The sequence below is a fragment of the Bos indicus genome, chromosome 21 (genome assembly GCF_029378745.1).
Source record: "Bos indicus isolate NIAB-ARS_2022 breed Sahiwal x Tharparkar chromosome 21, NIAB-ARS_B.indTharparkar_mat_pri_1.0, whole genome shotgun sequence".
NCBI classification, from domain to species: Eukaryota; Metazoa; Chordata; class Mammalia; order Artiodactyla; family Bovidae; genus Bos; species Bos indicus.
This window is the reverse complement of record NC_091780.1, coordinates 7,742,905-7,768,439: the sequence shown is the minus strand read 5'-3', so window position 1 is coordinate 7,768,439 and position 25,535 is coordinate 7,742,905. Positions and strand designations below refer to the sequence as shown.

The following is a 25,535-nucleotide window of genomic DNA, read 5'->3' as shown; positions in this document are numbered from 1 at the left end:
AGTCCCTTGGACTGCAAGGAGACCCAACCAGTCCATCCTAAAGGAGATCAGTCCTGGGTGTTCATTGGAAGGACTGATGCTGAAGGTGAAACTCCAATACTTCAGCACCTCATGCAAAGAGTTGACTTATTGGAAAAGACTCTGATGCTAGGAGGGATTGGGGGCAGGAGTAGAAGGGGAAGACAGAGGATGAGATGGCTGGATGGCATCTCCAACTCGATGGACATGAGTTTGGGTAAACTCTGGGAGTTGGTGATGGACAGGGAAGCCTGGTGTGCTGCGATTCTTGGGGTCACAAAGAGTCGGACACGACTGAGCAACTGAACTGAACTGAACTGAACTGCCTCTGCCATATTTTAGGCCCTCATAATTGCTTGCCAGGAGTATCGCAAATGCCCTCTGAATGGGCCCTCCTCCTCCAATTTACGTCCCTCCTCTTCCTCCTCTATTCAGGCATCTGAGGTGTGAGTGATCATTCCAAAAACTCAGACTTGCTCATGGCCCTTTCCGGCTTATAATCCTGTGATAGTTTCCAGCACCCTGAAGAGAAAGTGTAAACTTTTGCTGGGTGCTGAACACTCTCTGGGCCCCAGCTGTGGTCTGTAATTCAACCTCGGTTCCTTCCCTGTATAACTAAAGCCTGATTCCCAGATAGTTCCATGTATTTCACCAAACAGGCTGTGCGCCCTCAGACCATTGACTCTCAGCCATCTGCCACCTCCACTCAAAACACTACTGTCCCCTGTGCTACCAGGCCCTCTCTCCTACCTAAGCACTGTTATCAGTGCAGCCCAAGTAGCCCCCATCCCCAGAGCATGCCTCAGGTGCTATTGCTCCTCCGACTCTAGGGTCACTGCTCACACCTCCTCCCCTCAACTCCAGGTTTTGCACCTGTATAACCTGAGTTTGTGTGTGTCACAGAACTTATGCTGACCATCATTATTTATCTACCTTCCCAACCAGGCCATGAGATCCTCTGAGGCAGAGGTTATAGCTTTCCCATTCATGCCCCGAGCCCCTGCACAGCACCTGGTACACATTAGAAGTGAAGTGAAAGTCGCTTAGTCATGTCTGAGTCATTGCCAACCCATGGACTATACAGTCAGTCCATGAAATTCTCCAGGCCAGAATACTGGAGTGGGTAGGCTTTCCTTTCTCCAGGGGATATTCCCAACCCAGGGATCGAACCCAGGTTTCCCGCATTTCAGGCAGATTCTTTACCAGCCAAGCCACAAGAGAAGCCCAAGAATACTGGAGTGGGTAGCCTATCCCTTCTCTAGTGCATTTTCCTGACCCAGGAATCCAACCACTGTCTCCTGCATTGCAGGCGGAGTCTTTACTAACTGAGCTATCAGAGAAGCCTGGCACACACTGGGTACATAGTAAATCTTTGTGAAATAAATAAATGGACAAATTAGGACCCGGCACATGTTGAAGCTGAAACTCCAATACTTTGGCCACCTGATGTGAAGAGCTGACTCATTTGAAAAGACCCTGATGCTGGGAAAGATTGAAGGTGGGAGGAGAAGGGGACAACAGAGAATGAGATGGTTGGATGACATTACTGACTCAATGGACATGAGTTTGAGTAAACTCCGGGACTTGGTGATGAACAGGGAGGCCTGGCGTGCTGCAGTCCATGGGATTGCAAAGAGTTGGGCACGACTGACTGAACCGAACTGAACATAAGAGGTAGTAGAGAAATACATATTGAATGAATGGGTAAATGAATAAAACCCTGAAAAGAGATGGTAAAGAAGTATGCAGAGAACAGATTAAGAATTTAAGAAATACAAGCTCCTTGAGAGTAGAAGCTTCATCTGCTTTGTGCTGTGTTCCAGTGCTGAGACCTGGCACACAGGAGGAGCTCAAGAAATACTTCCTGACTCATGGGAAACCACTTTAGCAGGTCAACGCCACAACCAGTCCGTCTAGTACACACTTGTCAAAGGTCAGGGCAGACTCCTTTGTTCCTTTGTGCACTCATTCAGCAAACAACGTGTCGACTGTGCCCTGAGGTACTGCATCACTCACACTGTGAAAAGGCACTGTTGTGTATTTTCTCTTGTGCCAAACTCCTCAGAGCAGGAATGCAACCTGAAGTATCCTGCTCCTCAGTGACCAGGGCACGGGTATAAAAAGAAAGGTTCCTTACCTCATGACTGCTGGCATAGGACTTGGCTTTCTCTTCAGAGAGGCGGAGTTTCTCCCGAGGAGGCTGGAACAGTGCTCTCTGAAGCAGCTGGTTTTGCAGTTTCTTTCTAGGTGTTATGCTGACGGCAGCAACAATTTCATCCAGGTGGTTGGATATGTGAGTTTCCTGTGATTCTTGCATATTTTTATATACATTACCCTCTAATTTTTAAATAAGAAAACAAAAGTATTAATGATAATTTCCACCATTACTTTTAGAAATACATATTTTTCCTAGAAGTTGGGGTTAGAATTTAAGAAAATTTCAACACTATACCCATGGCTTCTTTGAAACAAGTAGCTTCTGTCCAAAAAGCTCCTAGTGACTAGTACTAACTTCTTTCAGATGGATTTCAAGTTTTAACTAAATCAAACATTCTTTGTCCTATGTATGTATCATATGTGTGTATATATATATATGTATGTTTATATACATACATACTGATGTATTTTATATATTATATATGACATATATATATATATGTCTCTCTCTATATATATGTCAGTAGGAATCAACTCTCAAAGAGCTCAGATTAGATCTGTTGAACCCCAGGTAACTTTGAAATGGGAAAAAAGTGACATGTTAAACTTTCACTTCCACCTAAGATGAGATAAGGGATGAGATTTATCCTCTCACCTTAAGTAACCAACCAATCAACAAAAAACCTACCAAGTAACAACAACAAAACAGCCATAGGCAAAAAGGGTATGAAACAATGGTTGTCAAAAGACAGGCCATGAGACACGAGAAATGGAAAAGTGAAACAAAGTGAGATGCTTGATTGCCCCAGCTTATTGCTTTGAAAAAGTTTTTGGATCATGCAGGGTAACCCAGAAGTTACCCTGTGGGCTGAGTCGAGGAAACAGAGCTGAGCATCTGGGAAGACCAAGGAGGCTGTAATGCACAGAACAGATTATTAGAGAGGATAGAGCAGCACAGAGAAGACCCCAGAGATGAGCATCCTCAAGAAAGGGGGAATACTGATAGCATGTATGTAAGAAAATTACTTGAGTCTGGAGAAAGATTCCTCTAAGAAGATTGAAAGGAAGTATCTGGCGCTCACCAAGGCTGGCAGCGCCTGTTCCCACTGACCAGACTGGAAAAACTCATAATTCATGAGGCAGAGGGTAAAGTATTCAGAAAGTTTTTATTGGTGTGTTAGTCACTCAAGTATGTCTGACTCTTTTGGACTGTCACCAAGCTCCTCTGTCCTTGGAATTCTCTAGGCAAGAATACTGGAGTGAGTAGCCATTCCCTTCTCCAGAGGATCTTCCTGATGTAGGGATCGAACCTGGGTCTCCCACATTGCAGGCAGATTCTTTACTCTCTGAACCACCAGAGAAGATCTAAGAATATTGGAGTTGGTTGCCATTCCCTTCTCCAGGGGATTTTCCCTGACCCAGGGATCAAACCTGGGTCTCTCTCATTACATCTGAGCCACAAGGAAGTAGTGGAGAATAATTAGTATAATAATCAGTAGTGGAGAATAATTAGCCCTTGGGTGAGCTCTGCTTAGATCCACATAACAAACCAGGAAAGTAAGACCTAAAAAGATAAAACTGTTTCCAAGTAACTGTATCAGAGGGCAAAATTCAAGGGTGTTGATAGGAATACAAAAACAGCCAGCACTCAACAGGTTGAAATTAATAAACTTTAACATCCAAACAAAGATCACCAGGCATGCAAATAGGCAAGAGAACAGCCCATAAGGAGAAGATGAATCAATCAAAACTGACCCAGATATTAAGTTAGCAGAAAAGAATATTAAGGGTTATACAATTATATTCCATATGTTTAAAATGTTAGCTATTTTTAAAAAGTTAACTAGAGGCATGGAATATAAAAAGCCAAATTGAACTTCTCAACATGAAACTTATATGTGAGATGAAAATATAATAGATGAGATTAATGGAAGATCAGATATTACAGATGAAAAGATGCATGAACTTGCAGATGTAGTGATAGAAAAAAAACCATCTTAAAAAACCAGTGAGCTGTGAAAGAACTTCAACTTGCCTAATATATATGTAATTTCAATCCCTAAAGAAAAGTGGATTGCAGAGGGGACAGAAAAAGTGTTTGAAGAAATAGTGGCCAAAATTTTTCCAAATTTAAGGAAAAGTAAAAAGTCAGAGATTTCAGGAGCTAAATGCACACTAAACACAGGAAACAGAAAAGGACACCAAAACACATTGTAACCAAACTGCTCAAAACCATGATAAAGAGAGAATTTTATAAGTAGTCAGGAAAAAGAAAATATTAGTATTTTTAAAAAGATGATGAGAGGGAGGTCCTAAAATGGTGGAGGAATAGGACGGGAGACCACTTTCTCCCCCACAAATTCATGGAAAGAACATTTGAATGCTGAGCAAATTCCACAATACAACTTCTGAATGCTGGCAGAAGACATCAGGCACCCAGAAAGGCAGCCCATTATCTTCGAAAGGAGGTAGGAAAAAATATAAAAGATAAAAAGAAAGACAAAAGAGGTAGGGACGGAGATCCGTCCCGGGAAGGGAGTCTTAAAAAAGAAAGAAGTTTCCAAACACCAGGAAACACTCTCACCGGCGAATCTGTGGTGAGCCTTGGAAACTCAGAGGGTAACATAACTGGGAGGAAAAATAAATTAAAACCCACAGATTACGTGCCTAAAGGCAACTCCCAGCAGAGAAGCAGCGCAGACGCTTGCATCCGCCTCTAGCAAGCGGGGGCAGGACAGGGAGGGCAGGCTGCATTGCTAAGGGTAAGGACCAGGCCTGAATACCCCAAGGACAATCTGAGGGAACTAACTAGAGATAGCAACCCAGAGTGTGGGATAGCTATCCTGCGAAAAGCCCTAAGACACCGCCAGGCCCGCTCACAGAACAAAGGACTGAGCAGAGCTAGCTGGCTGCGGACCGGCCCATCCCCGGCCGGAGACAGGCAGGCGGGGGCAGCCAGAGTCAGAAGGGGGCAATAGCAGCCCCAGAGAGGCATCATCTACCAAACTGCAAGCAAGCTTCCTTGCTAACCAAGACTCCTTGGGATTCTGGACAGTTGACATCCACCAGGAGGGTCACAGTCAGAGATCAGCTCACCAGAAGAGACACAAGGCACACTTGAGAAGGCGTGCTGGTTGTACACCCAGAAAACAGAACAGCAGGGATGGGGGAGGTGATAAGTCGTAGTGACTGCACTCGCCAAACACCTGGTCACCTGAGCTGCTTGGATCGGGGAAGGGCACAAAACGCAGGCCCATTCAAGTCTGCGCCTTTGTGGAGTACCCGAGAACCTGAACCTGAACGACTTAGATTTGGGAAGTGCAGGGCCCACCTCAGACAGTTCTTGGCAGAGCAAGCTAGAGCCTGAGCAGTGTAGACTGGGAAAGCACACATGCCATGAGCAGGGGCAAACCCAGTGTGGGTGAGACACTGGGAGCAGTCCCCACAAACGCCAGTGATATTTTTTTTTTGCAGTGTTCCTCCCTCAACACTGCACGATTGAAAAAGTGAGCCTAAAAAAGTGACCACCATCGCCCCCTTGTGTCAGGGCAGAAATTAGACACTGAAGAGGCCAGCAAACAGAAGACGCTAAAATAAACAGAGGGAACCACTTTGGAAGTGACAGGTGCAATAGATTAAAACACTGTAGTTAGTACCAACTACATAGGAAGGGGCCTATAGATCTTGAGAAGTGTAAGCCGGATCAAGGAACTATCTGAAAATGAACTGATCCCACACTGTCCACAACAACACCAGAGAAAGCCCTAGATATATTTTCACTATTATCATTTTTTAATTAAAAAAAAATTTAAGTCCTCTATTACTCCTTTAATTTTCATTTTTATAACCTACTATTACTTTGCAAAAAAAAGACCCAATTTTTAAAGCAAATTTCATATATATATATTTTATAATTTTGTGACTTTATTTTTTCCTTTAATATTGTATTTTTGAGAATCTAACCTCTACTCTAGATTTTTAATCTTTGCTTTTTTGGTATTTGTTATCAATTTTGTACCTTTAAGAACCCAATCTTCAGTACCCATTTTTACTTGGGAGCAAGATTACTGGCTGGATTGCTCTCTCCCCCTTTGGACTCTCCACTAGGTTGCCTCTATCTCCTCCCTCCCCCTTCTCTTCTCTACCCAACTCTGTGAATCTCTTTGTGTGTTCCGGGCTGTGGAGAACACTTAGGGGACTGATTACTGGCTAGCCTACTCTCTCCCCTTTTGATTCCCCCTCTTCTTCTCCTGGTCACCTCTATCTCCCTCCTCCCTCTTCTCGTCTCCATGTAAATCTGTGTAACTCTTGGGGTGTCCCTCACTGTGGAGAAATTTTTCATCATTAACCTAGATGTTTTATCACTGGTGCTGTATAGATGGAGAAATCTTGAGGCTACTGTAAGAGTAAGACTGAAAACCAGAGGCAGGAGGCTTAAGTTCAAATCCTGAGAACACCAGAGAACTCCTGACTCCAGGGAACATTAATCGATAGGAGCTCATAAAATGCCTCCATACTTACACTGAAACCAAGCACCACCCAAAGGCCAACAAGTTCCAGAGCAAGACATACCATGCAAATTTTCCAACAACACAGGAACATAGCCCTGAGCTTCAATATACAGCCTGCCCAAAGTCACACCAAACCCACTGACATCTCAAAACTCATTACTGGACACTTCAGTGCACTTGAGAGAGAAGAAATCCAGCTTCACCCTCCAGAACACCTACACAAGCTTCCCTAACCAGGAAACTTTGCAAGCCACACGTCCAACCTCACTCACAGGGAGGAACCTCCACAATAAAGAGGAACCACAAACTGCCAGAATACGGAAAGGCCACCCCAAACACAGCAATATAAACAAGATGAAAAGGCAGAGAAATACCCAGCAGAAAAGCAACAGGATAAATGCCCACCAAACCAAACAAAAGAGGAAGAGATAGGGAATCTACCTGATAAAGAATTCCGACTAATGATAGTAAAAATGATCCAAAATCTTGAAAACAAAATGGAGTTACAGATAAATAGCCTGGAGACAAGGATCGAGAAGATGCAAGAAACGTTTAATAAGGACCTAGAAGGAATAAAAAAGAGTTAATATATAATGAATAATGCAATAAATGAGATCAAAAACACTCTGGAGGGAACCAACAGTAGAATAATGGAGGCAGAAGATAGGATTAGTGAGGTAGAAGACAGAATGGTAGAAATAAATGAAATAGAGAGGAAAAAAGAAAAAAGAATTAAAAGAAATGAGGACAATCTCAGAGACCTCAGGGACAATGTTAAATGCCCCAACATTGGAATCACAGGAGTCCCAGAAGAAGACAAAAAGAAAGGCCATGAGAAAATACTTGAGGAGATAATAGTTGAAAACTTCCCTAAAATGGGGAAGGAAATAGTCACCCAAGTCCAAGAAACCCAGAGAGTCCCAAACAGGATAAACCCAAGACAGAACACCCCAAGACACATATTAATCAAATTAACAAAGATCAAACACAAAGAACAAATATTAAAAGCAGCAAGGGAAAAACAACAAATAACACACAAGGGGATTCCCATAAGGATAACAGCTGATCTTTCAACAGAAACTCTTCAGGCCAGAAGGGAATGACAAGACATACTTAAAATGATGAAAGAAAATAACCTACAGCCCAGATTACTGTACCCAGCAAGAATCTCATCCAAATATGAAGGAGAAATCAAAAGCTTTACAGACAAGCAAAAGCTGAGGGAATTCAGCACCACCGAACCAGCTCTCCATCAAATACTAAAGGATCTTCTCTAGACAGGAAACACAAAAGGGTGTATAAACTCGAACGCAAAACAATAAAGTAAATGGCAACGGGATCATACTTATCAATAATTACCTTAAATGTAAATGGGTTGAATGCCCCAACCAAAAGACAAAGACTGGCTGAATGGATACAAAAACAAGACCCCTATATATGTTGTCTACAAGAGACGCACCCTGAAACAAGGGACATATACAGACTGAAAGTGAAGGGCTGGAAAAAAATATTCCATGCAAATAGAGACCAAAAGAAAGCAGGAGTAGCAATACTCATATTAGATAAAATAGACTTTAAAACAAAGGCTGTGAAAAGAGACAAAGAAGGATACTACATAATGATCAAAGGATCCATCCAAGAAGAAGATATAACAATTATAAATATATATGCACTCAACATAGGAGTACCGCAATATGTAAGACAAATGCTAACAAGTATGAAAGGGGAAATTAATAATAACACAATAATAGTGGGAGACTTTAATACTCCACTCACACCTACGGATAGATCAACTAAACAGAAAATTAACAAGGAAACACAAACTTTAAATGATACAATAGACCACTTAGACCTAATTGATATCTATAGGACATTTCACCCCAAAACAATGAATTTCATGTTTTTCTCAAGTTCATACAGAACCTTCTCCAGGATAGATCACATCCTGGGCCATAAATCTAGCCTTGGTAAATTCAAAAAAATTGAAATCATTCCAAGCATCTTTTCTGACCACAATGTAGTAAGATTAGATCTCAATTACAGGAGAAAAACTATTAAAGATTCTAACATATGGAGGCTGAACAACACGCTGCTGAATAACCAACAAATCACAGAAGAAATCAAAAAAGAAATCAAAATATACATAGAAACGAATGAAAATGAAAACACAACCCAAAACCTATGGGACACTGTAAAAGCAGTGCTAAGGGGAAGGTTCATAGCAATACAGGCATACCTCAAGAAACAAGAAAAAAGTCAAATAAATAACCTAACTCTACACCTAAAGCAACTAGAAAAGGAAGAAATGAAGAACCCCAGGGTTAGTAGAAGGAAAGAAATCTTAAAAATAAGGGCAGAAATATACATGCAAAAGAAACAAAAGAGACCATAGCAAAAATCAACAAAGCCAAAAGCTGGTTCTTTGAGAAGTTAAATAAAATTGACAAACCATTAGCCAGACTCATCAAGAAACAAAGGGAGAAATATCAAATCAACAAAATTAGAAATGAAAATGGAGAGATCACAACACAGAAATACAAAGGATCATAAGAGACTACTATCAGCAACCATATGCCAATGAAATGGACAAATTGGAAGAAATGGACAAATTCTGCAAAAAGTACAACTTTCCAAAACTGAACCAGGAAGAAATGGAAAATCTTAACAAACCCATCATGAGCACAGAAATTGAAACTGTAATCAGAAATCTTCCAGCAAACAAAAGCCCAGGACCAGACGGCTTTACAGCTGAATTCTACCAAAAATTTAGAGAAGAGCTAACACCTATCCTACTCAAACTCTTCCAGAAAATTGCTGCTGCTGCTAAGTTGCTTCAGTTGTGTCCAACTCTGTGCGACCCCAGAGACAGCAGCCCACCAGGCTTCCCCGTCCCTGGGATTCTCCAGGCAAGAACACTGGAGTGGGTTGCCATCTGCAGAGGAGGGTAAACTTCCAAATTCATTCTATAAGGCCACCATCACCCTAATACCAAAACCAGACAAAGATGCCACACACAAAAAAGAAAACTATAGGCCAATATCACTGATGAACATAGATGCAAAAATCCTTAACAAAATTCTAGCAAACAGAATCCAACAACATATTAAAAGATCATACATCATGACCAAGTGGGCTTTATCCCAGGGATGCAAAGATTCATCAATATCTGCAAATCAATCAACATAATATACCACATTAACAAATAGAAAAATGAAAACCATATGATTATCTCAATAGATGCAGAGAAAGCCTTTGACAAAATTCAACATCCTTATATGATAAAAACCCTCCAGAAAGCAGGAATAGAAGGAACACATCTCAATATAATTAAAGCTATATATGACAAACTGACAGCAAATATTATCCTCAATGGTGAAAAATTGAAAGCATTTCCCCTAAAGTCAAGAACAAGACAAGGGTACCCACTCTCACCACTACTATTCAACATAGTTTTGGAAGTTTTGGCCACAGCAGTCAGAGCAGAAAAAGAAATAAAAGGAATCCAAATTGGAAAAGAAGAAGTAAAACTCTCACTGTTTGCAGATGACATGATCCTATACATAGAAAACCCTAAAGATTCCATCAGAAAATTACTAGAGCTAATTAATGAATATAGCAAAGTTGCAGGATATAAAATCAACACACAGAAATCCCTTGCATTCCTATACACTAACAATGAGAAAAGAGAAAGAGAAATTAAGGGAACAATTCCATTCACCATTGCAATGAAAAGAATAAAATACTTAGGAGTATATCTACCTAAAGAAACAAAAGACCTATATATAGAAAACTATAAAGCACTGGTGAAAGAAATCGAAGAGGACACAAATAGATGGAGAAAAATACCATGTTCATGGATCAGAAGAATCAATATAGTGATATATCAATATAGCAATCAATATAGCAATCTATAGATTCAATGCAATCCCTATCAAGCTACCAATGGTATTTTTCACAGAACTAGAACAAATAATTTCACAATTTGTATGGAAATACAAAAAACCTCGAATAGCCAAAGGAATCTTGAGAAAGAAGAATGGAACTGGAGGAATCAAGTTGCCTGACTTCAGGCTCTACTACAAAGCCACAGTCATCAAGACAGTATGGTACTGGCACAAAGACAGAAATACAGATCAATGGAACAAAACAGAAAGCACAGAGATAAATCCACGCACCTATGGACACCTTATCTTTGACAAAGGGGGCAAGGATATACAGTGGAGAAAAGACAATCTTTTTAACAAGTGGTGCTGGTAAAACTGGTCAACCATTTGTAAAATAAATGAAATTAGAACACTTTCTAACAGTATACACAAAAATAAACTCAAAATGGATTAAAGATATAACGTAAGGCCAGAAAGTATAAAACTCCTAGAGAAAAACACAGGCAAAACACTCTCCTACATAAATCACAGCAGGATCCTCTACGACCCACATCCCAGAATACTGGAAATAAAAGCAAAAATAAATGGGACCTAATTAAAATTAAAAGCTTTTGCACAACAAAGGAAACTATAAACCAGGTGAAAAGACAGCCTTCAGAATGGGAGAAAATAATAGCAAACCAAGCAACTGACGAAAAATTAATCTCAAAAATATACAAGCAACTCCTGCAGCTCAATTCCAGAAAAATAAACGACCCAATCAAAAAATGGGCCAAAGAACTAAACAGACATTTCTCCAAAGAAGACATACAGATGGCTAACACACACATGAAAAGATGCTCAACATCACTCATTACTAGAGAAATGCAAATCAAAACCACAATGAAGTACCATTTCACGCCAGTCAGAATGGCTGCGATCCAAAAGTTTACAAGCAATAAATGCTGGAGAGGGTGTGGAGAAAAGGGAACCTTCTTACACTGTTGATGGGAATGCAAACTAGTACAGCCACTATGGAGAACAGTGTGGAGATTCTTTAAAAAACTGGAAATAGGACTGCCATATGACCCAGCAATCCTACTGCTGGACATACACACTGAGGAAACCAGAAGGGAAAGAGACACGTGTACGCCAATGTTCATCGCAGCACTGTTTATAATAGCCAGGACATGGAAGCAAACTAGATGTCCATCAGTAGACGAATGGATAAGAAAGCTGTGGTACATATACACAATGGAATATTACTCAGCTATTAAAAAGAATACATTTGAATCAGTTCTAATGAGGTGGATGAAACTGGAGCCTATTATACAGAGTGAAGTAAGCTGGAAAGAAAAACACCAATACAGTATAATAATGCATATATATGGAATTAGAAAGATGGTAATGATAACCCTGTATGCGAGACAGCAAAAGAGACACAGATGTATAGAATAGTCTTTCAGACTCTGTGGGAGAGGGTTTGGGAGAATGGCATTGAAATACATAATGGCATGTATATTATCATATGTGAAAAGGATTGCCAGTCTAGGTTTGATGCATGATACAGGGTGCTCGGGGCTGGTGCACTGGGATGACCCAGAAGGATGGGATGGGGAGGGAGGTGGGAGGGGGGTTCAGGATGGGGAACACATGTACACCCGTGGCAGATTCATGTCAATGTATGGCAAAACCAACACAATATTGTAAAGTAATTAGCCTCCAAAAAAATAAAGTGAAAAAAACTTTTAAAAATTAATAAATCTGTCAATAAAGTTAGGCTAAGTTCACAATTAAAAAAAAAGATGATGAGAGCAGGTTTCTCGGAGGAAATTAAGCACATAAGAAGAGAGTGAAGCAACATATTTAAAGTATGGAAAGGAAAACAATGTCAAGCTGAAATTCGATACCAGTGAAAATATCTTTCAAAATCAAAATCTGAAAGAATTCACCACCAGTAGATTTGCAGTCCAATGTTCCCAAGAAATGTTAAAGGAAATCTTTCAAAAGGAAGAAAAATGATAACAAATGGAAATCTAGATCTACACAAAGGAATTGAGAGCGATGAAAAATTATACTTACATAGACCAATATGTAAGACTGTTTTCATATTGCTTAAATCTCCTTAAAAAATAATCAACTATTTAAATGAAAAATAATGTATTCCCTGGCTTATGAAATATATAAATGAAATCTATGAAAATAGTTGTGAAAAGCTAAGAAAAAAATGAAAGTGAAGTTGCTCAGTCATGTCCAGCTCTTTGCAACCCCATGGACTGTAGCCTACCAGGCTCCTCTGTCCGTGGGATTTTCCAGGCAAGGCTAAGAGGAGAGGATGAAATTGTGAAGTTCTTATGCTATATGTATAAAAGTGTAATACTACTTGAAAGTAGACTGAGATAAGATAAAAATGTATAATATAAACCCTACAGCAACCATTACATTTTTTAAAAAGATACAGTTACAGGTGACAGGTGACAACAAAGGAGATAAATATAGAGTCTTAAAAATAATCCAATAGGAAAAAAGAGGAAAAAGGGAACAAAGAAGAGTTGGGACAAATAGCAAATAAATAGCAAGATGATAGACTTAAATCTGACTGTAACAATAATAACATTAAATGTAAGTGATCTAATTAAGAGAAAGACATTGATAGAATAGACAAAAATACAAGACTGAACAATACGTTGCATATAAGAAATTCAATGACATTAAAAGTAAAAGAAGGGAAAATAATCTGCTAAAATCAGTCAAAAACAAAGTTGGAGTCTCTATATTAATATCAAAGTATATTATACAGCAAAGAATATTACCATAATGAAGATCATTTCATTATGATGAAGGGTCAATTAGTCAAGAGTACATAACCATCTCAAGTGTCTATATACCTAAAAATAGTTTCAAAATATAAGACATCAAACTGGTGAAACTGCAAAAAGAAATAAGCAAATTCTCAATTATACTCAGATATTTAAATAGCTTATAAATAACTGATACACCAAGTAGGCAGAAAATCTGTAAAGAATGTAGAAGACCAACTACATCATCAACCAAGTTGATTTGGCATTTACTAGAACATTCTAGTTCTAGAAGTTGGGGGCAAGGGGAGAAGAGGGTAACAGAGGATGAGCTGGTTGGATGGTATCACTGACTCAATGGACATGAGTTTGAGCAAAACTCATGGAGATAGCAATGGACAGAGAAGCCTGGCATGCTGCAGTTCATGGAGTCGCAAAGAGCTGGACACAACTGAGCAACTGAATGACAATTACAGAACATTCTGACTGCCAAAGCACAGAATATCATTCTTTTCAAGTGCACATGGGTCATAAAACAAGTTTTAATAAATTTATAAAAATTCAAGTCATACAAAGTCTATTCTACAACTACCACAGAAGCTATAACAACAGAAAGATATCTGGAAAATGTCCAAATACTTAGAAACTAAATAACATTTTCCTAAAACAAACAAACCATGGGTCAAAGAAATCAAAAAGGATATTTGAAAATAGTTTAAACTGAAAGAATATAAAATGCAACATACAAGAATTTGAGAATGCCACTAAAGCAGTCATTATGGAGAAAATTATAGCATTAAATGTCTATATTAGAAAAGTAAAGAAGTCTCAAGATCATGGTCTTAATTTTTATCTTCAGTGACTAGAAAAGGAAGAGCAAATTAAGCTCAAAATAAGCATAAGAAAATAATAAAACAACTAATAAAACTAAATTCACAAATCAATTAAATAAAAATAGAAAAACAGAAAAAATAAAGGAAACCAAAATCTGATTCTCTGAGACCATTAATGTTGATAAATCTCTAACCTGATTAATGAGAAAGAAAGGAAAAAAGACACAAATCACCAATATTAGAAATGAGAGCAATACAATCACTATGGATTCTACAAATAGTAAAAGATTAATGTGGGAATGTTATAAACACATGCCAATAAATTTGACAACTTAGATGAGTGGGAAAATTCCGGTTAATGAAGTGAGTGAGTGAAAGTCACTCAGTCATGTCTGACTCTTTGCGACCCTATGGACTATACAGTTCATGAAATTCTCCAGGCCAGAATACTGGAGTGGGTAGGCTTTCCCTTCTCCAGGGGAATCTCCTCAATCCAGGGATCGAACCCAGGTCTCCCACATTGCAGGCGGATTCTTTACCAGCTGAGCCACAAGGGAAGTCCAAGAATACTGAGTGGGTAGCCTAGCCCTTCTCCAGGGGATCTCCCCGACCCAGGAATCGAACCAGGGTCTCCTTGAAGGTGGATTGTTTACCAACTGAGCTATCAGGGAAGCCCAAAAATTCCTGTAAAGACACACAATACCATAGTTCACTCAAGAAAAAATAGATACCTGAATAGCCCTATATGTATTAAACTGAGTTTGTATTTTAAAAATCTTACAAAGAACAAAACAAACAAACAAATAAAAATCCCCAGGCCTAGATGGCTTCAACAGTAAATTCTGCCAGATATTTAAGGAAGATATAATACCAATTGCATACAACCTCTTTGGAAAATTTAAAACGAGAAAATTTCCTAACTCACTCTATGAAACCCTGATATCAAAAGAAGACAAATACAAGAAACAAAAATTTCAGATCAATATGTCTCAGGAATATAGATGCAAAAACTTAAAGCAAAATTTTAGCAAGTTAAATTCAATAATAAATAAAAAGGAAAATACATCATGACCAAGTAGATTTTATCTCAGAAATGCAAGATTGATTTAACATTCATAAAAAAGTCAATGTCATGTTGATGTTTGGTAGAAACCAACAGAATATTGTAAAGCAATTATCCTTCAATTAAAAATACATAAATTAAAAAAGAAAGTCAACATGAGAATTAAAAAAAAGCAGTCAATCTAATTCATAAAATAATGAATGAAAAAAGGAAAACTGCATGATCATCTTGATTAGCATGCAAAAACAACTTGACAAATCTAATATCCATTTCTTTTTTATGGTTGAATTAGTTATTTTCTTATTTATTTAATCAAAATATGATTGACTTACAATATTAGCTTCAGACTTACAGTGACTTAATATTTTTATACCTTATATTACATTTAAAGTTATTATAAAATATTGGCTATATTCCCTGAGTTGTACAATACGGTCTTCTAGGTTATCTATTTTATTTAAAATTTTTTATATTTATTTTTAATTCCAGAATAATTGGTTTACAATGTTGTATTGGTTTCTGCCTTAATCAACATGAATCAGCCATAGGTATACATATGTCCTGTCCCTCTTAAACCTCCCCACCCACCTTCCAGCCCATCCCACCCCTCTAGGTTGTCCCAGGACACCAGGTTGAGCTCCCTGCATCATACAGCATATTCCCACTGGCTATCTGTTTTACATATGGTGGTGCATATGCTTCAATACTACTCTCTCAGCTCCTCACACCCTCTCCATCCTTCACGGGGTCCACAAGTCTGTTCTCTATGTATGCAGTACTATTGTTGCCCTACAAACAGGTTCACCTGTACCATTTTTTCCTAGGCTCCATATATGTGCATTAATACATGATATTTGTTTTTCTCTTTCTGACTTCCTTCACTCTGCATAAGAGGCTCTAGGTTAATTCACCTCACTGGAAATTTATTCTTCTAGTGAATGACTCCAATTCATTCTTCTTTATGACTGAGTAATATTCCATTGTATATATGTACCATACAGTTTATTCTAATATCCATTTCTGATTAAAAAATCTTAACAAAATAGGAGTAGAACTGTATATTGTTCTATTCAAAGTATTCAAAAATACTTCCTCAACCTGATAAAGGGCATCTATGAAAAATCTACAACTAAATTAGTGAAAAATTGAAGTCTCTTCCCCTAAGAACTGAAACAAGATATGGAGGTTCACACTCAGCATTTCTATTTAACATTGTACTGGAGTTTCTAGCTAGTGCAATCAATCAAGAAAAAGAAATAAAAGGCAACCAAATCATAAAAAGGAAAAAGTAAAACTGCCTTAAGTCAGAATAATATACCTCTATTATCATCTATACTGAAAATCTGATGAACTATGAAGAAAATCCCCTAGAATTAGTGAGTTGAACAAAGCTGTAGGATATAAGAGAACTATACAAAAATTCTATTTCTATGCATTAACAAATTGAAATTAAAATACAATACTATATGCATTAGCATCTCAAAATATGATATAAAGAATAAAGCTGCAGTATTCATTTCAAGATGAATATAATGACTTTTACAATAAAGACTGCAAAACATAGCTGAGGGAAATTAAAGAAGACATAAATATTTACCATATTCATGGGTTGAAACACTCAATATTGTTAAGATGTCAATTCTCAACAAGTTGATAGATTAAAAGACTTCCCGATCCAAGTCCTTGCATGTTTTTTGAATAAGAAATAAAAAACTTTCTAAAACTCACATAAAAATGCAAAGGACATAGAATACCCAAAACACTTTGTAAAAGAACAAAGTTACAGGACAAACACCACTTTTTATCAAGATTTATTATAAAGCTACAGTAACAAAGGGAGTTTGGTATTGCTGTCAAGACAGACAAATAGATGAATGGAACAGAAAGGAGAGTCCAGAAATGGATGCTCACAAATAAACAACTGATTGTTGACAAAGCTGTAAAGGCAATTTATTGGAGAAAGAATAGTCTGTTCAACAAATGATGCTATAACAACTATTCAACAAATGATGCTATAACAACAACATTCTACATGAATGTTCACATGTAGAATCAAAACAAAAAACAAAACAAAACAAAAATCTTTGATCCATACCTCACAGCATGTATAAGAATTAACTCAACATGAAATATAGACTTCTACAAGAAAATGTCTGTGACCTTGGACTAGGCAAAGATTTTACCTAGATATGACACACAAAAATTCATAAAAAGAAAAATGACAAATTGGACTTAAAAATTAAAGATGTCTGCTTTTTGTAAGAAACCATGAAAGATGATGGAAAGACAAGTTATAGGCTGGGAGAAAATATTTACAAAATATGTATCTAATATAGGACTTGTATCTTGAATGTATAAAGAATTCTCAAAATTCAATAATAAGAAAACAAACAGCTTACTATAAAACAGGCAAAATATTGTAACAGATATTTCAAAAGGAACATACATCAATGACAAATATGCACATGAAAAGCTGCTCAACATCATTAGTCATTTTTGTTGTTGTTTAGTCATTCAGTCATGTCCAACTCTTTGCAACCCCAGACACCAAGCTCCTCTGTCCAGGTGATTTCCCAGCAAGAATACTGAAGTGGTTTGCCATTTCCTTCTCCAGAGGATCTTCCTGACCCAGGGTTTGAACTTGCATCTTCTGCATTTGCAGGAGAATTCTTTACCACTGAGCCACCAGGGAAGCCCAACTAGAGAGCTACTTAGATATAAAAATTAAAGAAGAGGGACAATCAAAACCAACTCTTGATATTTTCATCCTGAGACTCTATAATAGGGCTTGGCACATTTTGACAATGGGAAATCCTGCCTAGTCTGTTTTTGTAACTAAAGCTTTATTGGGACACAGCCCTGCTCATTTACTTACATGCTGTCTAAGGCTGCTTTCACAATACAACAGCAGAGGTGAACAGCCTGTAACAGAAACCTTACGGCCCTCACGGCCTAAAATATTTACTATCGGTCCATTCTCAGAAAAAGTTTTGTTGTTGTTCAGTTGCTCAGTAGTTTCCAACTCTTTGCAACCCCAAGGACTGTTGCATGCCAGGCTGCCCTGTCCTTCACCATCTCCTGGAGCTTGCTTAAACTCATGTCCATCGAGTTGGTGATGCCATCCAACTATCTTGTCCCCTGTCATCCCCTTCTCCTCATGCCTTCTATCTTTCCCAGCATCAGGGTCTTTTTCAGTGTGCCGGCTCTTCACATCAGGTGGCCAAAGTACTGGAGCTTCAGCTTCAGCGTCAGTCCTTCCAATGAATATTCAGGGTTGATTTCTTTTAGGACTGACCAGTTTGATCTCCTTGCAGTCCAAGGGACTCTCAAGAGTCTTCTCCAACACCACAGAAAAAGATTACCAACATTTAAAAATGGTAATGTCATGAATAGAAGTTGCGAGATAGAGGGCAATCACCCTTCCAATGAGACAATCAATTTGGTCTCAGCCAGACTGATTTTGAGGTTAAGGAAGGTTAAGGTTAAGGTTAAGGTTAAGGAAGAAAGTTTATGTATAATATCCAATTTAGTAGTTAGAAGCAAGTCACTTGTCATTCTAAAAAGAATGACAACTTTTTAAAGTTAAGTTTTTTCTTTCCTTAAAAAAGTATAACTTATTCTATTGTTGTTAAGTTGCCCAGTCACGTCTGACTCTTTGTGACCCCATGAACTGTGGCGCTCCAGGCTTCCCTGTCCTTTACTATCTCCCAGAGTTTGCTCAAACTCATGTCCATTGAGTCAATGATGTCATCAAACCATCTCATCCTCTGTAGCCCCCTTTTCCTCAATGCTCACTTTCAAATAAGATTTGAGATGGGCTAGAGGCAAGTGTTGAAACAGTTAGTCTGGATATAGACTATATCTATATCTTATAGTTTATACCAACGTAAAGTTTGACCACTCCTTAATCCATAATAGAGTTTTACATTTTCACCAAAAAGAAGTAGGAGCTTTTTTTTTATAAAGCAAAATAGAATGAAGATGTCAAACACAGAGAGAAAGAACTAGCCTAAGGTCAGACTATGAGAAAGATACAGATGAACCATAATCTTGGACAACCTCTTATCCCTGGGTAGCCCTTCAAAATGTGAAATGCCAATCTTTCAGGTTCAACATCTAAGCTTTGCCTACACCACACAGTACTGAGGCTCCGATTCTAAGGTGCTGGCTGACTTTTTCTTATAATAAGCTCTTGCTCTATTGGCAAGACAAGATAAACAATTCCATAGGTGGTATGGCCTAGAGAAAGAGCTGTAGCTTGAGATGGGGAATCTGAGACTCCAGAACCTGTGCTGACCCAACTACTTATGGAATGTGAGAAATACTAAAAACATATTTATGTAACACTTTATACTTTCACATATTTTATCTCATGTGGCCCTTACCACAGCCATGTGAGGTACAGGGGCAGGTATGATTACCCCTGTTTTATAAATGAGGTATATGAAGCTGAGTGATGCTCAATTACTTGCCCTATGTTGCAAGGCCAGAATCAGAATCCTGGTCTTCTAATAATTTTTGTTTCCCATCTTATCATCCATCCTTTCATTGATCACAATCTGTAGTAGCAGCAGTCAAATGCTTTTGTTTTGTAAACCTAAGAATGTAATTTAAAAGTAATCATATTTTTATAATCAGGAAATACAACATCTTGAGCAAATTTTACCACACTTTCTTCTGTTTAGGGGAGAAAGTGAAAGTGAAGTCACTCAGTCGTGTCCAACTCTGCGACCCCATGGACTGTAGCCTACCAGGCTCCTCAGTCCATGGAATTTTCCAGGCAAGAGTACTGGAGTGGGTTGCCATTTCCTTCTCCAGGATATCTTCCCAACCCAGGGATTGAACCTGGGTGTCCCGCATTGCAGGCGGACGCTTTACCATCTGAGCCACCAGGTAAGTTTAGGGGAGGCAGAAATTAAATTTTAAGAGCTATACACATAATATGCCCTGTGGTATTTGCTAGTCTGACCCTCTGAACCCAGTGTTAAACTTTGTAATTGACTTTCCTCTTTTTATTTCTTTTGTTCTCAACTTTTATTTTTTTTCATGTTCTCTCTTACTATTAAATCCTTAAAATAGAAGATACAATCTGAATCTAACCCCGTTTACCTTTTCTTTTTTCTTCCTTTTTCCTTTCTGGCCAGTTAAAAAATTGAGCCATATTTTAAAATTAAAAGTTTCAAATAAAAATCTAGATTTCTGGATTTCTGGCTTCCTTTGAAAACTCCCAACACTCATGAACACTGGGCCTATATCACCACAGGAAAGCATTAGGTGGGGTAGTGGGGGAAAGGGCAACTGCTCCTGGAGGTAGGATGCAGTCTCCAGTTTGCCAGTTGCCACTACTCTATACTCTACTACTACTCTATAGAGTGCCAGTTGCACTCTATAGCGGTAGCAGAAAAAAATCTACTTCTGCTTTATTGACTATGCCAAAGCCTTTGACCGTGTGGATCACAACAAACTGTGGAAAATTCTTAAAGAGATGGGAATACCAGACCAGCTTACCTGCCTCCTGAGAAATCTGTATGCACATCAAGAAGCAACAGTTAGAACCAGTCTGTTGTTCTGGTTCCAAATCGGGAAAGGCTGCATATTGTCACCCTGCTTATTTAAATTATATGCAGAGTACATCATGTGAAATGCCAGGCTGGATGAAGCACAAGCTGGAATCAAGATTGCCAGGAGAAATATCGATAACCTCAGATATGCAGATCACACCACCCTTATGGCAGAAAGTGAAGAAGAACTAAAGAGCCTCTTGATGAAGGTGAAAGAGGAGAGTGAAAAGTTTGGCTTAAAACTCAACATTCAGAAAACTAAGATCATGGCATCTGGTCCAATCACTTCACAGCAAATAGATGGGGAAACAAAGACAGACTATTTGGGGGGGGGTGCTTCAAAATCACTGCAGATGGTGACTGCAGCCATGAAATTAAAAGACACTTGCTCCTTGGAAGAAAAGCTATGATCAACCTAGACAGCATATTAAAAAGCAGAGACATTACTTTTCCAACAAAGGTCCATCTAATCAGAGCTATGGTTTTTCCACTAGTCATGTATGGATGTGAGAGTTGTACCATGAAGAAGGCTGAGTGCTGAAGAATTGATGCTTTTGACTTGTGGTGTTGGAGAAGACTCTTGAGAGTCCCTTGGACTGCAAGGAGATCCAACCAGTCTATCCTAAAGGAAATCATCCCTGAATATTCATTGGGAGGACTGATGCTGAAGCTGAAACCCTAATACTTTGGCCACCTGATGCAAAGAACTGACTCACTGGAAAAGACCCTGATGCTGGGAAAGATTGAAGGTGGGAGGAGAAGGGGACAACAGAGGATGCGGTGGATGGATGGCATAACTGACTTGATGGACATGAGTTTGAGCAAACTCCAGGAGTTGGTGATGGACAGGGAAGCCTGGTGTGCTGCAGTCCATGGGGTCACAAAGAGTCGGACATGCTGAACGAATGAACTGAACTGAAACTCTCTCTATTGGCTCCTACACAAAAACAGCAAAGTAGCTGCCATTTGTCACGTCCCCTGTTCTGCTGTTTTTCTCATGGTAGAAGAATAAGTATTTGTATCTATACCTCTCTTTCAAAGTGCAGGGCTGACATAAAAGGATGTGATTTTCAAAACATCTGATTATGATGCTAGTATTTTATAACAACAAGACAGAAATGACACTGCCATTAAACTATGACTTACAATCAGTTGTAACATGCACTCCAGTTTCAAAGATGTTTAAATGCCAAAAGAAATGTGCATCTTTGAATCAATGAAATGAGGACTGTTACTTGCCTGCCTTCTGAAAGCATTTCAATCAGTGACCTTTTGGCAGTGGTCCCATATGGGACCTAAGGCATAAGGGGCCTTTCCCTCCCTGGCTCCTGCCTGCACACTCCACTGAGACAGACGCTAGCTATAATAGTCCCACTCAGCAGTGGGTTGGGGGATTCTGGTGGGACCCCTCTCCCAACCAAGTGAGCAACTGTCAGCCAGCAACCAGTTAACAGCCCTATTCTGCCATTGCTCAGGGCCACTGAAAGCCCCTTCCCCCTCCCTATTGTTTTATACAATCCTGTATAATTCAGGATTATATTCAGAAAATAATTCAGGAACAACCCTGAATCCTGACTGAGATAAGATGGTTTTTGGGCACTCAAGTCTATCATCTCCTTTGTCTGCTACCCTTCTGATTAAAGTCATCATTCCATGCTCCAACAACTCCTCTCTCAATTTATTAGCCTGTCATGCGTCAAACAGAATGAGCTTAGGCTTGGTAACAATCTTCCTTTCAATATGTGTGGCACCATACAGTAATACCTTTAGCACAAAGACACATTTTCCAGTTCACTTACTTTGAGCTACACGTTTATCATCAGCCACTTTTCTTTTCTTTCTAATAGCCATAGCTGGGATTTAAATTTTCTTTAGAAATCAGCCTAGGCCTACACATTGACTTCCCAAGTCTCACAATCCACTGGCCCACAACTATCAGACAGACATACCCAATCAATTGATGCTATTCCTTCTGCCAGACCTGTCCAGTAGAATGCTGAAGCACATGATCAACACCAGATCAAAGTGAGAGGAAGTAGAGGTCTGAAGTGGGGACTCAGTCTTCCATTTCCAAAAGGTGATGTTCATAAATTTAATAACTGGTATGGCAGGAGGACCAATCAATCTGTACAGATGACAACGATGTTGGAGTTAGCTAGGTTCCGAATGTCCCCAGCTGTTACAGATGTTAACCTTTAGGTGCTGACAGGTGGGGAGCTGTAGAGAGGCTAGAGAAGAGGCAGGAGCTCTCTCAGGGTACTGGCTTTTAGGAAATAATAACCATTATGACTGCATGAGAGTGTATTAGTTGAAAACCAATCTTGCCCGTATGTAAGCTGCAGCATCAAAAAGCTGTGAAATAGAAAAACATCCCATAAAGATACAGAATACCAAAACTGAATAAAATGGAAACAGAAAATCTGAATAGAATTATAACAAACAAATAAGTTAGTAACTGAAAATATTTACACAAAGTTAAACCTATGCCCAGATAGCTTCAGCTGTAAATTCTACAAAAACTTTCAAGAAAATAATAATGTGTATTTTTTGCAAGCCTCAGAAAAAAAGGAAAGGGAACACTTTCCAGCTTATTCTATGAAGCCACTAATATAGAATCAGGAAGCCATTTCCTGATACCAAGGCCAGACAAAGACAACACACAAAAACAGCAAACCAATAATGCTTGATAAATATGAACACAAAAAATCCTCAACAAAATATATGCAAGCCAAATCTAGGGACATATAAACAGATGATAAGCTATGACTGAGGGAGATTCATCCTGGGAATGTAAGGTTTGCTTAACATATGAAATCATTAATGTAATATACCATATTTAAAAAATAGAGGAGGGGAAAACTGCATGATCATCTTGATAGATAAAGAAAAATTATTTGGCAAAATCCAACATCCATTTATGACAAAAACTTCTTCAACCTGATAAAAGATTTGATTTTAAAAACTTAAGGTCAAACATCACACTTAATGGTGAACATTTGCATGCTTTCATCCCAAGGCTGGAAACAAGGCAAGGATGTTTGCTCTCACCGCTTGTATTCAAGATGGGAATGGATGTTCTAAACAGTGCGATAAGGCAAGAAAAAGATACAAAAGGTATGCATATTAGAAAGGAAGAAATTAAACCTTATTATTAGATGACATGATCCTATATGTAGAAAATCCTAAGGGATTCATACTGAAAAACAAACAAACAAACAAAAAAAAAACTACTAGAAACTACTGAACAAATTCAGCAAGGTTGCAGAATATAAAAGAAACAAGAATTGTATTTCTATTTAAAAATGAAATGAAGAAAACATTTTCATTCACAAGAAAAACATCAAAAAAATAAAATATTCAGGGATAAACAAAACAAAAAAGTTTGATTTAACTTTTTTAACAAAACTTTTTTTTGGATTTATCAAAAAAGTACGAGACTTTTACACTGAAAAACACTACTTAAAATAGTCAAAGAATATTAAATAAATGAAGAGACGTTGCATGTTTATGGACTAGAAGCCTTAATAACACTAAAATAGCAATACTTCCCAAATATTGAACTATACAGTTAACGTAACCTTTATCAAAATTCCAGCTGCCTCTTGCTGCCCCCTAGAATCTGACCTTAAATTCATATGGAAATATAAGAGACCTAGAAGCTAAAATGATCTTGAAAAGAACAAACTTGGAGGAATTATATTTCCAATTAAAAAAAAATTACTACAAAGCTAAAATAATCAAAAGAGTGTGGTGCTGACACAGAACTGACATATAGTTCAGTGGGATAGAGTGGAGACCCGCCCCCCTTCATCCCAACTCGGGCATTCCCAGCCCCTTGGCTGCATCTCCAGGCTGGGGAGCCTGATGTGGAGCCGAGAACCTTCACAACAGTGCAAGGACTTCTTTCATATCACTGTTCTCCAGGTTGTGGGTCTCCCACCCAGAGGGTATAGGATTTGATTTTATAGTGATTGTGCCCCTCCTACTGTTTCGTTGTGGCTTCTCCTTTGTCCTTGGATGTGGGGTATCTTTCAAACTCATAGCCCCCTCAGAGTAGGCCCCCATGGAGAAGAGGCCATGCTGCCAACTCACATGAGGGGCTGGCAGTTGGGGTGATGAAGGTCCCACTGCCAGGCCCAGTGCCCCTGATCTGTATGCCCAGTGTGTGTACCCAGTGTGTGTCTCAGGCCAGGTTGCCAGCCTCCTCCCGCAGGAACAGGCCTGTGGCAGAAGCTGTACCTGGGAGGCACCTGGTTCCAGAGACCTAGTTTTGTTCTGTGACTCTCGATAAAAGGCCATACTATCAGAAAAAAAAAAAAAAATTCAGTGGGATAGAATTGAGAATCTGGTTAATAAACAGTTACATTTACTGTCAATTGTTTTTTGAAAAGTATGCCAAGATAAATAATTCAGAAGAGACTAGTCCTCTAATCACTGGTGTTGAAACAACTTGGATAGGCACATGCCAAAGAACTGAGCTGGAGCCTTATATCATACCGTATACAAAACTTAACTCCAACTGGATCAAAGACATAAAAGGAAGATCTAAAACTATAAAAAGTTCATAGAACATGAAACTAGGTATAAGCTTGGGTTAGGCAAAGATTCTTAGAAAAACAAAGACACAAGTGAAAAAAGGAAAAAAATAGATAAATAGGACTCCAACAAAATTAAAAACTTATTGCTCTAAAAGACAACCCATGAAATGGGACAAACTATTTGCAAATATGT

The 25,535-nt window shown here is 38.7% G+C and overlaps 1 protein-coding gene across 11 annotated transcripts in view; it reads right to left on the bottom strand.

Annotated features, from left to right (window-relative positions):
- The window catches only part of TTC23 (tetratricopeptide repeat domain 23), a 158,880-nt gene that overhangs the window by 105,291 nt on the left and 28,054 nt on the right, over positions 1-25,535 (bottom strand). For 8 of the 11 annotated variants that reach the window (XM_070775029.1, XM_019983298.2, XM_070775023.1 and 5 more), the window contains exon 2: positions 2,156-2,355. In XM_070775029.1, coding sequence (XP_070631130.1) covers positions 2,156-2,335 — 180 coding nt within the window. In that variant the 5' untranslated portion in view covers positions 2,336-2,355. Of the gene's footprint in view, positions 1-2,155; positions 2,356-13,362; positions 14,294-22,753; positions 24,036-25,535 lie in introns of those variants that run through there. The other 3 variants (XM_019983297.2, XM_070775025.1, XM_070775026.1) reach the window with 3 other exon arrangements.